Source organism: Nannobrachium achirus, assembly GCF_963921795.1.
Source record: "Nannobrachium achirus genome assembly, chromosome: 6".
Taxonomy (NCBI): Eukaryota; Metazoa; Chordata; class Actinopteri; order Myctophiformes; family Myctophidae; genus Nannobrachium; species Nannobrachium achirus.
In genome coordinates, this window is record NC_137815.1 from 27,778,286 (window position 1) to 27,794,591 (window position 16,306).

General features: G+C 42.3%; 1 protein-coding gene across 1 annotated transcript in view; it reads right to left on the minus strand.

Moving 5' to 3' along the window:
• The window catches only part of uba7 (ubiquitin-like modifier activating enzyme 7), a 118,662-nt gene that overhangs the window by 92,358 nt on the left and 9,998 nt on the right, over nucleotides 1-16,306 (minus strand). Inside the window, exons 11-15 of the mRNA XM_080728081.1 lie at nucleotides 16,218-16,298; nucleotides 13,221-13,376; nucleotides 10,287-10,452; nucleotides 9,104-9,300; nucleotides 8,416-8,480 (exon numbers count right to left, since the gene is read on the minus strand). Coding sequence (XP_080584207.1) covers nucleotides 8,416-8,480; nucleotides 9,104-9,300; nucleotides 10,287-10,452; nucleotides 13,221-13,376; nucleotides 16,218-16,298 — 665 coding nt within the window. The remainder of the gene's footprint in view (nucleotides 1-8,415; nucleotides 8,481-9,103; nucleotides 9,301-10,286; nucleotides 10,453-13,220; nucleotides 13,377-16,217; nucleotides 16,299-16,306) is intronic.

Genomic DNA, 16,306 nt, shown 5'->3' on the forward strand with positions numbered 1-16,306 from the left:
CATTTAAAAAAAAAGAAAAAAAAAAAGAAATTCCTTGAAAAAAACAAAAGCAAATCTAAATCTGTGATGGAGACAGAATCTGAGAAACTTAGACAATGTAAAGGAAAATAGACAATGTACAAGCTCACAAAGCGTCATATCGCAATGCATTGTGAGCTTAAAGTCCTGCTATTTTAGGAAAACTGTCAAAAACCTTGTGCCCATTATGACATGCCCAAAATAGGGATACCAGTATTCATGTGGTTAGAAAAGCAAAGGACTTTTTGTAATTAAATCTTCTCACCAGACTTAGCTATGAACTTCAACCACACAAAACATGCCTAGAAGGGAACACCTTATGAAAAAAAGAAAATAATAATTGAGATGGGGGAAAGGGGAAACTTAACAGTCAGCATCCCTGAAGTTCTTACTCTTAACAACTTGGGTGCCAAACTCGTTCAGTAACGAGTTAAGGCCACTAGGGGTCACCCTGCCAAAAGGAGTTGTCTCGTTCATGAACGAGACAACAAGGAGTTAACTGGTACAGCGCTGCGTGCATGCTGTGACCTGTGAATGACCCTAGTCCAACGTCACCCCGTAGCTCAGAGAGAGAAAGAGAAAATGGATGCTCTAGGCTGCATTGATTTCCATTCTAGCCTGAAACATAAAAAGGGCTTTATCTATGAATGAGGTGAAAAGAACGCCAGGGAAGCAGAGATCTGATTGTTTTCACGGCGACACTTTACCGCGATGGTCGGCCGCGGTTTGGATTTTAGTTTCGCGAGCGTTTGTAAACAAATGGATTTTCTTTCTAAACCATCAGCGGACACTCACATGCACACGCACGAAGCTTCCGAGGCTCTTCAAAATAAAGCGTGAGTGAACGGTGGCAGCAGCAACAGCTAGAAACCTGAGCATCCCATGTGTTAAACATCAGTTGAGCAAGGTCAGACAGCTTGGACAGAAAGACCTGAAAGGCGGTCTGGATGGAGAAAACAAACTGCTGTTAGGAAGCTGACTCACTTCCCGAAACTCACAAGTAAGCAGTTTTACCTTTTTACAATGCAGGGGGATTACATCAAATCTCAACAAGACAACAGGAGTGTTTACGAGCCAACAGCGCCTGTCTTCTCAAAACAGGGTTGGATTAGCTGGGCTCCGAGGGTAAAAGCGCAGACGCTGGTACACAGTAAAACCCTCAGTGTTAGTTTAACTGAGAGTGAACAAGTGGAACCATATATTTGGTTACGATAACACTGAGGGTACAATGGCACAATGGATTTGACTCTGTAGAGCTTTTAAAGCAATTAAAGCAATTAAAGCTACTATAATTGTATTGCAAAATTACACAGTTCATTACTAGTGCTATATACTGTATGTTTAAGGTAATGCTAAAGAAGATTATGCGTTGGCCGGGAATCGAACCCGGGTCAACTGCTTGGAAGGCAGCTATGCTCACCACTATACCACCAACGCTTGCTTGTGAATGGATGTATTTCCATATGAGAGAGAAAGCCTCTCCTCAAAAGAGGGGGCGGGGAGAGAGAGACTGCCACAGAGACAGACAGTGAGAGAGAGAGAGAGAGAGAGAGGGAGAGACAGAACTGTTCTGGGGGACACATGAGCAGGTATAACCTCCTAATGAGACAGGTTTTGTGGGTCATTTTACCACAAGTTTACTGCTAAAAGTCTGACAGTAACTTTCACTATATGTGTAACAGAAGATTGAGCTTAACCACGTCATTACATTTTGCAGGACAAGAGGAATGCTGATTGAGTGAGGAGGAGGAAGGCATATTATTGGAGGTGGGCAAAGAGGCCCTTCTGTGAGTTTGTGGCACTGCTGGCACATCAACTGGTCTAAAAAAAAATGCTTATAAGTCACTCTGCCTAAGAGTGTCTGCAAAAATGCCTACATAAATTGTAAATAGCACTTGCTTTCCACCGCTCCCAGAAGTCTAGTCTATATTAAAAGATAAAAATAAAATGCAAACCACAACCGCTCCTGGGAGTTTAAAGATAACACTTACTGGCACACATTGGTGTTAACTAGGGATGTTTGTGGCAACAACAATCATTGCCAATGCAATAAAGAGAACAATCCATGTACATATACTGTACCTACTGCACATACAGAGAAGATACAGTACATATATGGAAAAATGCTGGTATTTTATGTTGTCTAGTTATTAGTGATGTGTCGTTCATGAGTTCATGAATGAGGGAAAATCCTGTTTGGCCGGTGTAGCGATAGGGCGGTGTAGCGACGGCGAAGTGGACTAACAGGGGCAAATGTACGAACGGGCTCTCCTACCGTACTGATGAGCAATATGATATATGATATGATATAGTACTTTATTGTCAGTTCACACTGAAATTTGTCTTACGACACAGCAGTCATGTATTCAAAACATATATACAAACATTTGTAACACATCAAGGCATACGTGACATGCTGAGTCGCGGTGCAGCCCCTGTACCAGCGCACCAATGGTTACAATGTCACAGTTATTGTCCACGACATTGCTCCTGCTCTTCGAGCCCGAGCGCCGCAGGCGCGAGTGCCCGCGCGAGTTACGAAGCTGTGGTGAATGCAATCGTTATATTTATGATCGCACTATGACGGTGAACGTGAACGAATCATTACCGTGAACGTGAAAGAAATGCTTCTTCAATGAAAGGTCTTGCCACCACTACTAGTTACAAAGTTTGTGTTGTATTTTTTGTGAAGGTAATTTTTACCTACTGTATTTGATTGCAATGTTAAACAGGTCTTTATTCTAGCAGGGCTGCAAGTTTAAGATACTACCAAAGATCTTGCGTTGGCCGGGAATCGAACCCGGGTCAACTGCTTGGAAGGCAGCTATGCTCACCACTATACCACCAACGCTCCTTTGCATACAGTCACATTTCCATATGAGACAGAGAACCTCTGCTCAAAGCCTCTCCATCAAAAGAGGGGGTGGCAGGGGAGGGAGACAGAGCTGTTCTGGGGGACACATTAGCGACTATAACCTCCTAATGAGACAGGTCTTGTGGGTCATTTTACCTCAAGTTTACAGCTAAAAGTCCGACAGTATGTTTTTTAGGAATGCGGTATCGGTACTCGCGGTATCGGTACTCGTGGTATTGGTACTCGCCCCGATACCGGCCAATTTTGCGGTATCGGTACTCGTCCGATACTGCTCACAAAGCGCCCGAGTACCCTGTGTGTTCCGCCACTTCGCCTTTCTCTCTCTCTCTTAAAGTATCAAAAGTAAAAATACAAAATGTTTGAGCATAGCAGATCTAGAAGATCATGCACAGTACAGGAATTTTCATGGGCTAAACCTGAAAAAAAAGTGAAATGTGTGGCAGTTGTGCCATGTTCTGGGAAAGCAATGCAATTTAATGTGTTATATACAGCCAGAAAGTGAGGAACATCTGATGAAGTACTCGTACTTTGTGTAAGAGAAGATAACCTCTTCATTACATTTTGCAGGGCAAGAGAAAAGCTGTGTGATCGAGGAGGAGAAAGGCATTATTATTGCAAGCAAGTGGGCAAAGAGGCCCTTCTGTTCGTTTGTGGCACAGCAACTGGTCTCACACAAGGAGAAAAAGTTAAAACACTAAAAACTACATTAAAAAAAGATAATAATTCAAACTGAAAAATGTGCTTTAAGTCGCTCTGCATATGAGTGTCTGCAAAATGCCTACGTACATTGTAAATAACACAATTGCTTTTCAACGCTCACAGAAGTCTTGTCTACTGGAAGTGTACGCGGGGGCTCGCTTCAAGTTAACGTGAGAAACACTTGGAACACCTTTTCCCAGTCTCCTCACTGTCCTCACGCCCACAATTGAGAGAGCGACACCACTTCGGGTAAGGCGAATGTTATACTGCAAGCCAGTCCATAGAAGTCACTGCAATTCAACTTAATGTTAACAGAGCGGAGGGGAGACAGTAGACAGCGAACCTGTCGCTTTTCAGTGACATCACTGTCTTTACTGCAATGCATTTATGAGCACCGACTTTGAAGACTACTACTACAGAGTGAATTCTCCTGGTTAGTATTCATCCAAAAATAAGTCTTGCAAAACGGCAGATGGAAGAAGCAAGATGTTATAATTTCCCAAAATAAATAGCCCAATTTACATGAGGCAAGCGTGTCCGGGTATTGAAAACCACAAGGGATGCGTCCGTATATACCATGCGGCCACTTAAACTTAAAGCTATACTGTGTAAGTTGCTCAACTTGTGGTCAGTAGCTCTATAGCAAACCGCGGTCGCGTCCGCGTCTTTCGTCCGTTTTTCGCCGTGGACCGGGCCTCACAACCCCCGCGTCTGCCTCCACCTCGCCGAGATCTATCTTTGGAGGGGTCCCTGGTTCCTGTGCGTTCAGGCATTCCGGAGAAAAGGACTCCTTCACTCATGCTTCACCCAAGTATAGAGGCGAGAGACACACGGGCGCCTACAAATATGGCCGCTCTATCGTCATAGCGACCCCACTTCAAGATGCGCTGTGATTGGCCGGCAGTGTATAACCCTCGCTGTGATTGGCCGGTTGTATGATGACGTAATTTCTCCGCGAAAACCGGGGCCCGGTCAGGATCATAGAAAACATATAAAGAGAAGCTGAAAATAACGGAGTGGGTGTTCTAAAACTTTAGCGATTTAACAGTTAGGACAATTTTAAGATTTGTTTTATAAAAAAAGTTACATGGTATAACTTTAAAGGGGAGAACCCCCAAATCAATCCTCCAGTTCTAGGCAACACAGAACTGGAGGATCCACATAACAACTCAAAGGTATATTAATGAGATAGTTCAATGTTGAAAATGGGTGTTCTCCCCTTTAAGATTTCCAATGGTAGGACTTTTGACTCACTGATGAAGTAGTTATATTATAGTAAGTTGTGAGTTGTATATTGCGAATCAAACAAATGAGACACTTTATTAGAACACAACAAAAATCACTACAGCCTCTGTAGTCAACCAGTGAAATTACGGTATTTTGCGATGCCTCTCATGAGAATTGCATTGACTGCTGCAGCACACCGTTGTCCCTTACCCAAAGTGGGGCCGCTGTATATTGGCGGCGTGAATTTGTAGGCGGCCGCGTGTCTCTATTGTGGAGGGGCATTATGGCAGTATATGGGGGGTGACGGGTGACGGGTAAGGGGTGTGGCATTAGGGTCCATTTGGTTACAATGACACTGAGGGTACAGCGACACTCTCAGAGTTACGATGATAATATGACACTGAGGGTACAATGACACTCTCAATAACAGACTTTTACAGTGTAGGGCTTGGGCTCTGTGCTAGTTTAACTGAAAGTGATGCTCCCTTTGGTTCCATTTGCTCACCCTCAAACACACTGAGGAAACAATAACACACTCATAGTCACTTTAACACAGTATTTCACATTGTAGAGCTTGGAAACAACACAAATGCCACCAACATCTAGTTCCATTGTTATCAGCTCATTGTGATCTTTTCCTTGTGTTTTTAAACCTCTCTGGGGCGTCTAGTCTATATTAAAAGATAAAGATAAAATGCAAACCACAACCGTTCCATTCTGTGGGTTTATAGATAACACTTACTGGCACACATTGGTGTTAACCAGGGATGTTTGTGGCAACAACAATCATGTCCAATTCAATAAAAAGAACAGAAGCCATGTGAATAGACCTACAGCACATACAGAGCAGATATATTTAAAAATATATAAAAGAATGCTAATATTTTACCAAGTTGTTTTTTCTTATATTTAATAAGTTTGTGTTTTGTGAAGTTAATTTATACCTACTGAATTTGATTGCAATGTTGAACAGGTCCTTACTCTAGCAGGGATACAAGTTTAAGATCCTACCAAAGCTTTTGCGTTGGCCGGGAATCGAACCCGGGTCAACTGCTTGGAAGGCAGCTATGCTCACCACTATACCACCAACGCTTGCTTGCATGCAGTCACATTTCCATATGAGAGAGACAGAGAGAGAGAGAGAGCCTCTACTCAATGCTTCCCCATCAAGAGAGGGGGGGAGTGGGGGAGAGAGAGAGCTGTGTTGGAGGACACATTAGTGAGTATAGGTCTTGGGTGTAATATTACCTCAAGTTTGCAGCTAAAAGTCTGACAGTAAGTTTCACTATATTTGTGCAACAGAAGAATGAGCTTAACCACTTCATTACGTTTTGCAGGGCAAGAGGAATGCTGTGTGAGCAAGGAGGAGGAAGACATTATTGGAAGCAAGTGGGCAAAGAGGCCCTTCTGTGAGTTTGTGTGGCACAGCAACGGGTCTCACGCAAGCACAAAAAGTTAAAAAACTAAAATCTGGAGAAAAAAAAGAAGATAATAATTAAAACAGAAAAATGTGCTTCTAAGTCGCTCTGCATAAGAGTATCTGCAAAATGCCTATGTACTAGCCCTTACCCGTTCAAAGATAATGAGCTCCGAAATGATGTGCAGTGTGTGGGTTATGGGATGTGGATGTGCACTGTGCACACAGTATATGAGGGATGGAAAGTAACTTTAACTGGTGCTTGCATGATAATATGTAGGAGCATCAATGTAAGAAATACCCGTTTCGTTTAATGGCTATAGAGATACTGTGTACCGATCTGCATGATTTTCGGACAACATCTGTAACAGGGCCAGACATCCCCACCCCGCCCGCCCACACACACACACACACACACACACACACACACACACACACACACACACACACACACACACACACACACACACACACACACACACACACACACACAGAGCTGGTTAAACATGTTGCCTCATGCTAGATGCAGAATAGATATGCCTCATGCTAGATGCAGAATAGATATAGATACACCATAAAAATGTGAATATACAGCATATGATTTGTGAAAGTGACAAACAGGCTTCACAGTTATGTCAGGTGTGTTCATATGCTAATGGTGATGCGATTTCAGATCAATTGCTCCAGCCACTGAGGAGAAACGCTGTGACAGACACTCACTCAGACAGACACTTACTCACTCAGACAGACATTCGGAAAATTATATGTTTGATATTGTAAATAGCACATGCTTTGCAACAATACCAGAAGTCTTGCCCACTGGAAGTGTCCGAGTGGGCTTGCTTCAAGCTAACATGAAAATGTGTCATGTGGCATTAGGGTCCATTTGGTTATGACACTGAGGGTACAATCAATGACACTCTCAGAGTCACAATGACAATATGACAATGAGACTTTTACAGTGTAGGGCTTGGGCTCTGTGCTAGTTTGACTGAGAGTGGCCCCCTAACACAACCATTTGATTCCATTTCTTCACCCTCAAACACACTGAGGATAGGATAACACACGCTTAGTTACTTTAACAGAGGATTTTACAGTGTAGAACTTGGAAACAACACAAATGCCATCAACATCTACTTCCATTGTTATCAGCTCATTGTGATCTTTTCCTTGTGTTTTTAAACCTCACTGGGGTGTCTAGTCTATATTAAAAGATAAAGATAAAATGCAAACCACAACCGTTCCATTCTGTGGGTTTATAGATAACACTTACTGGCACACATTGGTGTTAACCAGGGATGTTTGTGGCAACAACAATCAGAGAGAGAGAGATTTCTGCACTACACTTTCTCCATCTACACTGTACTGATCTTGTTACACAGACATACTGCACATACAGAACAAATACATTTAAATATGTGAAAAATTGCTGTTATTTTATGTTGTCTTTACTTCTAGTTTAGGGTGACCATATTTTCAGCCGCTCAAACCGGGACGCGAACCACTGTTGCCTAAAACCAGGAACCTTAAAGCAACGTGCACGTTACCAAACGCGCGCCTATTCTCTAATGTTCGTGCACGCGCACATACGCACCGCAGGGTTACATACAGGCAGTGATTGACAAACAGTCTCAGTGTTGAATCAGACACGCAATGTATTTGTTCATGTTTTCTGAGTGTTTAGGTGAGCATGCTTACATGAAAAGAACATGATAAATGTCTAGGCAACCACTGAAAACAGCTACTACTATTTTAATTCTGCCGAAAAACTGGAACATTTTGGAGTGAATGTTGAAAACCGGGAAATATTAGTGTTTTAGAGATATTTGTCAGGACACCGGGACATGTGGCTTGACAGTGCCGGCCAAACCGGGTCGTCTTGTGACCCTATTACAGTATAGTTACTTAGTTTGAGAAGTTCATATGTACCAACTATTTAATTGCAATTTAAGGTAGGCCTACTGCTAAAAATGTTTGCGTTGGCCGGGAATCGAACCCGGGTCAACTGCTTGGAAGGCAGCTACATATTTTGTCCCGATTGTATTGTATTGTATTGCTGGAATGCTGCGTGTGCGAGGAATGCATATCATTGAAAGTATCAAGCAAAGATGCCCTTGTGTGAGCGTGGCAGAGCAAAAAGGAGAGGAAATTTCAGAGGATGTTATCAAATACAGCTTACCTCAAGAACAGATTCACACTCTCTGGAGTTTGCTTAAAGAGCCACTCAAACCGGTCTCTGGCCCACTAGAAAAAGGAAAAGTTCAAAGTTAGTCTGGAAAGAAACTGATCACATAAAACCATGTGTTTTGTGAATAATTCCTTATTTGTAAGGCAATCTGGATAGAAGCATCCAGTACAGTGCAACGTCCTGAGCATTAACATTAGTCCTTTCAAATTTACACCCTAAGTTATTATAAGAACAATGCAAAATTCCAATCAATGTGTCATATCGGCAGAACTCATTATATATTTCCCCACAAAGGGGACGTGTTAATTGTCATGTGAAGCTAACACCACTCCCAGATTTTCCACACTTCAATTACACCTCATTGGCTAAGGGCCCTGCCTTTATACTGTCTGCGACGGAACTCAAATACAATCATGCCACCTCATTGGCTAGTGGCTCTGCCTTTCTACTGTCTGCGGCGGAAAATGCCAACTGTCTGCGGTGGAAATATGCGGCGGGACTCACTCTATAAATAATGAGGATAACATAGTGTTCTCGCCTTCGGCGAGCCCACAATAACTACCCAGAAACAACACATCTGCTCACGACAAAGAAAACTGCATTCAATGTATTACCAAAATTAAGTTTACCAGTTATAAATTGCAATAATATAAATGTAAAGTGCCTTCCCATGTCTGACCTGCAGTGTGTGCTCAATGCGATGAGGGAAGTTCTTAAGCGTGCACAGAGGGATGGCGCCATCGGAACCTGACTTGTCGGGTCCATAGGACTCGGTGAGGTGGGGCACCACCACCAGGGTATTGCCCTTGGCTCCAAGCGTTCCTCCCTCCAACATGGGCTTCTTGTGCTGGACGCAGCGGCCGTCCAGGTACACCCCTGTACAGGACATCAGCAGCAAAGTCATTGCTTTATCCAACCATCCAACTGGTTCCCAAACACTGGGTTGAACTTGAGACCCATTCGTGGTGGGTCGTGGACACATTTCATTCCTTAATTATTATTATTTCAAAACATTTTCAAAAAACGTTCCCAAAAAAGGTAAGATTTTCATGAAAAAAGAAGGTAAAAAATGCAATGATTCTTAAAGAAGTGTGTGGTACAAGTAATTTCATTGATAAATAAAATATAAATCTAAGAGATGCCATAAATTAGAAAACATGTTCAAGAAGTAGTGAAAATAGCTTATCTACAAGCTCACAACGCGGTGCAAAGCTATGTGGTGTGAGCTTGTAGATCCGCTGTTTTCACTTGTTTGGGTCCTGGGCAAACATCAAATTTCTCGTTTGGGTCTTAAGCTAAAAAGTTGTGGGTTCGAGTCCCACCAGAGTCCCTATCACATGTACAGTAGGTATGCTGGTGTGTTTTCAAAATATATTTATTTTTTCAGACTGGACTGTCAATGTACCAAACCAGATTAAAAAAAATTCCTTTAAAAAAACAGGCTTTCACAGTCTCTGTGGCGCAATTGGTTAGCGCGCTCGCCTGTTAACCGAGAGGATGGTGGTTCGAGCCCACCCAGGGACGTTTTATATTGCGTTTTCCACTCCTGGTTTGAGAATCTCTACTATCACTTACAAACAACAGAAAGAGCATGTATTTCAAGAGGGAGAGATCATAGTAAACATCCTAAGCCTTCCCCGCACTGGGGGAAAAATGCAGCTGAAAGTTGAAGGGAATGCATTTTCAGACGTGTGTGCCGTGACTTCTTTTGCAGCCAGCCTGTGCTCTCATCTCATAAGGGATCTATTCGTGTTGGGGTTTAAAGTTAGTGTTGGGGTTAGGGTTCTGTGAGTGCAGTTCTGCCGCTGTAATTACTATCCCCATGTGTCACAGTGATTTCGGTCCCCAGTTCGGTCACTCACTGGCTTCTATGTTATCCAGGGCTGCCACCACGCCATCCAGACCCATAAAGAAGTGGTGTCCGTAGACCTGTTCACTCTCCGGGTCCAGGCGGTTTTGATGAGCCTCAATGTTCATCTGGGGGTTCATGGTGCGCACCACCTGGGCTGCAACCACTGATTTCTGTCTCTGTTGAGCAAGGATTAATGATTAATCTAATGCACCATATAGTACGACAGGCTGATATACCAAAAATAGCAGATCTACAAGCTTAGAACATGTTGCATCTGCGACACGGTCTGATCTTGCAGTAGGGATGGGATTATAATCGTTATTATCGTGTTAAAAAAAACTCACAATAATCGTATTGTGGAGGTTTAAATTCATTGTGAAATTATCCTCCGTAATGCACTGGGATCAATTCACCTTTTACTGCCGAGCTGCATATCCGGTAGCAGTTAAACCCTCTATAATTGGTCAAACGGACCTGGAAATAACGTAATTGATACAGTATTGTTTTCGCTCTTTACCAAATCTCTTTGCCAAAAGAATTGGCAACTGTTTCGCCCCAGGATAAAGGATGTCTGGGATATTTTGATTATCGCGATAATATCGTAAATCACAATTTCTTTGGTCACAATAATCGTGGCATGAAATGTTCATATTGTCCCATCCCTATTTAGTAGATCTGTTCATTTTGGAAGATCAAATCAAACCAAAGTGCTGTACAACCTCAGAAACAAACAAAACAAAGCAATACATGCGAGCAAGCAAAACAGTGTGCACAGGAAACACACACAGACATGTAAAGATGAAAATGAGAGATGTGATTAACATTTACGTAAAGCTCAACTGAGGTTAAAGGCCATGACACAGTATACAAACCAGTAAGATGCCTAAGGGCGACAAGCGACCTCGCCCTAAAGGGTGAGGTCGCGCCATCAGTCTTGGCCATCTGTCTTGGTCATATATGGATTCTGTTAGTGTGGTTCTCCTAACAGGGCATCATCTGGGTCTGGGATACAATCCCTTTTATGCCCATATATGGAGATCCCTAACAGAATCCCTTTTATGCCCATATATGGAGATCCCTGCTCTGAGTATCTGACATCACTGTGATGTCACCTGTTTATGCCTATATATGGAGATCCCTGCTCTGAGTATCTGACATCACTGCGATTTCACCTGTGATGTCACAGTCAGGGGTTACCTGTAACGTATACGGACAAGCTGTGGCGGTTCTCATAGTAAACTTGCTCCCTACGGTTGCAATAAGGCATCAGCAAACAGGAAGTGTGACTAGGTAGTTCTGTATGAAAAAGCGCAGGGATTTCGTAAACATGCAATCGTGGTAATTTGGGAGTTGGGCAAGAATGATTAATGACATAGATTCATGGAAGTTTTAGTATTTCAAGCAGCAGAAAGGGAATTCTGTGTTTCATTTGATCAACGTTTCATTATAAACAGTAATGTGCTGTTCCCGTATGGAGACATCTGGACTCCACTATGAACTGGCACGCAGTCAGCAAAAATCATATGGAAAATATTACGTTCAGTCTTTTTTTTCTTCATGCCACACATTTACTTATGCTGCTGACCAGCTATAGTTAGTGTGGCTCAAGGCCATGTTGTTACATAACTTCGCTGGCAAGAGGAAACCTTGTATGTCCAAAACGGTTACTTTTCAGGAAACGCAAACGTCAATGTAGTTATTATTTAGTCACAAGCTCTTAGTAATGCTTTTCATCCTATATTAAAATGTAATACTGGGAGGGCTGGCCGTCAGTGGTTCTCAAACTGAGGGTCGGGACTCCCAGGGGGACACAGACAGACAGGTACCCTGACAAAGCCATGGCACATTTTTTATCTCTTCTAAAAATAGGTTACTCAATGTCTCTGTGGCGCAATTGGTTAGCGCGCTCGGCTGTTAACCGAGAGGATGGTGGTTCGAGCCCACCCAGGGACGAGGTTTTTAATGTTTTCCAATACTGGGTTGCTGTTAACCACTCACAGAACACAATTATCACTTATATTGACTTATAATCATATTATATTGCATTATAAAATCATCATAATGTATTACAACTATGAAAATGATAATACACTAGGATCCTGGCCTAAAGAAAAAGACAGTGAGTGACCAATATTTATGTATTATAATAATTGACCTTATGAGTCATTATAAGAGGCTTCTCTGCATAGCAAGCGTTACAACTAATTTTGCTAGGGACCCACCTGGAACTCCCTAAAGAACCCATGGGGGTCCCCAGACCCCACTTTGAGAACCTCTGCTTTAAGGAGCAGAGCGTCAGTTAAGTGACTTAAGATGGTTGGTAAACACTTATCTAGTACAGTATATTGACACAGGAGCCATGACATCATTCTGTACGTGGATGCTGACCAAATGCAACCTGAGCTAAGCTAAGCAGTCACCACCAGCAGTGATGACCTTTGACATGTCCATGTCACAGGGTCAACGCAGGAAAGCCTAAACAAACCTAAACCTAAATCTAAAGGTCAATATACTGTAGAAGAGTTTCCAGTCAGAGGGAAAGCCTTGCCATCAAAGTGTTGCGTTCTCGTTAGTTTGACAAAGGAATGCTTGAGGGAGCACTTCACCCATTTTAATCAATAATTGGTCCTCACTAATGCTCGTTATGAGACTACTATTTCTGTCTGTTCGCTCTGTGTCTCAGAGGAGGGCTGTGGAGTGTGGACAGCTCAGACACCTGATATGTACGGTGACATCATCAGTAGGCATGTTTGGTCGTTTCAAATAAGATTGAATTATTGTTTTTCATGGTTTTATTGGTGCAAACGTGTTGCCCGCTTGTAGATCTGTTATTTTTGCTATTTCCTGTTTTTAAAGTTCATTGTTTGAGAATAAATAAATGCCCAAATTGCCCCCACATTAAGTGGTATAAAAAGGACCTAATAATGCATTGCAAAACTCTCACCCCGATGTCCTTAGACCGGAACAGGAACTGGCGGTTCAAGTTGGATCTTTCTATGGAGTCCATGTCGGTGACTATGACGCGTCCTCCTTCCCCAGCGCCGAGGCCAATGCATGCAAAGTTCTTCAGGATCTCACAACCAATGGCACCGGCTCCAACCTGACGAGATCACAAGCAACAAACAATTTGGCCATAGTCTTGTGTGGGCCATTTTAATCTTACATCAGAAATATTGGCCTCTATAGTATCAAGCATAGAATATGATTTACTAAATCAAGGCTCCAGCCAGTGGAAATCCAGCTTGAACTCTGTGTTGCAATGGATAGTACATTAGCCTTCTAGGCATGTCAAAAGCTACGTTCAAAGGCTGTGGGTTCAAGTCCCACCAGAGTTGCTAGCACAAGTGTGTATGCTGGTGTGTTTTCAAAATTCTTCTTTAAACCTAAACCTTTTTTTTTCCAACCGGACAGTACCAAACCAGATTTTATTTTATTTTATTTATTTATTTAAAGCAGGTGCTCACAGTCTCTGTGGCGCAATTGGTTAGCGCGCTCGGCTGTTAACCGAGAGGATGGTGGTTCGAGCCCACCCAGGGACGTAACATTTAACTCATTCAGTGCCAATCACGAGTATATTCGTGATATATTAGCGCATCCCACAGTGCCAATCACGAGTATACTCGTTTTTTTTTTTTTTTTTTTTTTTTTTAAATTGAAATTTTTAAAAAAAAAATTTTTTTTTTGGACCCCATCAAATCTAGTGAACATGATTTCAATCGCGATTTTGCATGTTTAACCCCCATACAACTCAGGTAGCAGACCTCCAAGCTCACAACAGTGTAAAACATAATGGCTATTATCTCAAGAATGCCTGAACGGATTTCCAATCGGATTTTTTTGTTTGAAAGCTGTGAACAAACTGCACAAATCCACTCCAATGCAATCCAGGATTGCATTGGATTTTTTAGAGCTCATTCTTCTCTGTTTTTTTCCCATGCATGAGGTGTGCAAGTTGACGAAAATAAGGCTTCTAAAATGCTTGGTAGCCAATAGCTAACTTCAAGCTAACTTCATCCTCTTCCTGTACATGCACAAAGGAAAGTGTTCAGGCAAGTCATGGCTGCAGGGCTTCTGCATATACCAGCATATCTCTATGGGATTTTCTATGGCCACTGGGCGCCCTCTAGTGGTGAAAGGGTGGCATTAAATGAGTTAAATACTGTTGCTGCAGACCAGGAGCCTGCACTCAAAGTAAAGGACGTAGGGTTAGAATAGACCAGTTAATTAGAATCTCAGAATATTAACAAGCTAGGTCATTGGTTCAATTAACTTTTTAATTTCAAGGACCCCCATATCTCTGAGAATGTACAAATGTTCTTATGTCATTCTCATACCCCGAGAATGACATAAGAGCAAAATGTAAGAGCAAAATGTATGCAAAATGTATCTGTTACAAAAAAAGATTTCATGTCCTGCAAAGGCTGCTGCACATACTCCAAGTTCATAGAGCAGTGATTCCCAACCTACTACATGATACTAAAATGAATATGAAAATAAAATAAAGGACAGAATGTTTGGCATTTAACTGAATAAGATTCATCTGTCAAACTTTGGCTATGATGGGTTTCATTCTCTGACACTTTTCTCACATGAACGTTTTAACTAATATTCATGCACATTCATGCAAGCATGCATAAAGACACACATGCACACACATGCACCAGACTAAACCACATAGACAACAGTATACGTTTGGAGAGGAAACTGTAAAAATATCAGGAAATGTGCTTTTATCAACACTAACTGACTGACTGTAATAAACACCAGGGCTGTGTCCGAAATGCGGAACACGTTCCCTACTCCCTAACCCTAAATGAGGGATCCAGATGTAGTGTACTACAGTAGTGAACAAATCAGCGCATTTCGGACACTACTCCGTCGCCATCTGGTTGCGTCATCGCTGTCGCACAGTTAAAACGCTCTAGCGCTGGCTTTTGGAGCAATAAATAATAGCCGATCTACAAGCTCTCAACAGGGGGCGAAGCGACGCGTTGTGAGCTTGTCCATCAACTCCCCAATGCTTGTGTTGTGGATTGTAAATAACATACCAACATGTTGCGGTGTTATTATGAGAAATAGGCCAAATATAATTGTTTTTATTCATCACAATTCAATAAAATAATGTTAAAAAATATATAGGCCTATATATTTTTTTTAAATTGTATTCATTCATTGGTGAATCAATGAATGAATAATGTTTATGCCACATTCATTTAATTGTCTCACATGCAGATATACACCCATGTTTGTGATAAAATAGGTTATTCTTGCTAATTTAAATAACATTATTTTATCATGATTATTATCAGCTGTGGAAGGTTGGGAAGAAAAGATCGAAAAACAAAAGCCTCCAGCGTCTATTCTCGTATATTCTCTTCATAAACAACTCAACTTTAGAGCTGTTTTCATCATTAAATGATGAAAAACAAATGTTGTTCTCTGGTGACAATGCTGTGGACATTTGTACGAGTTGTTTTCTTAAGCCGGTGGTTCTGCTACGGACGGCTCTGTTGCGTTTGCTCAGCAACAGGTGGCTACTCCTCCTGCCCAGAGACGCAGAGACAAGCCTGCAGTGTGCGTGTGCGCGTGCACACCGCATGTGCGTGCTCAAAGCGCGAGACAGCGGCCGCAGCGCATTGCATTGTGGGGCGGCAGGGCTTGGATAGCGCTTGAATAGTGACCATCGAATGCTCACTACAAATCCAAATGCATTGTGGGATACTTCAGTGCACTATATTAGGGTACAAAAATGCTCACTATACATTCGGACACTAGTTCAAAATGGCGGAGCCCCCTTTTAGTATACTACATTAGAGAATAGGGTGGATTTCGGACGCAGCCCAAGTAGTAGTACTGATCAGAGGAAAAGAAACACAGATGTTTTTTTCTTTTGCCATGCAGAGTGTGCCCCCTTGTGGGCAAAGATTAGAAATACACTCACCAGGAAATACTTTTGCTGCAGAAGTCTCTCCTGGAAGGCTGACCCGAACACAGAGATCTGTCCATCATACCGTGTGTCCTTCTGCAACA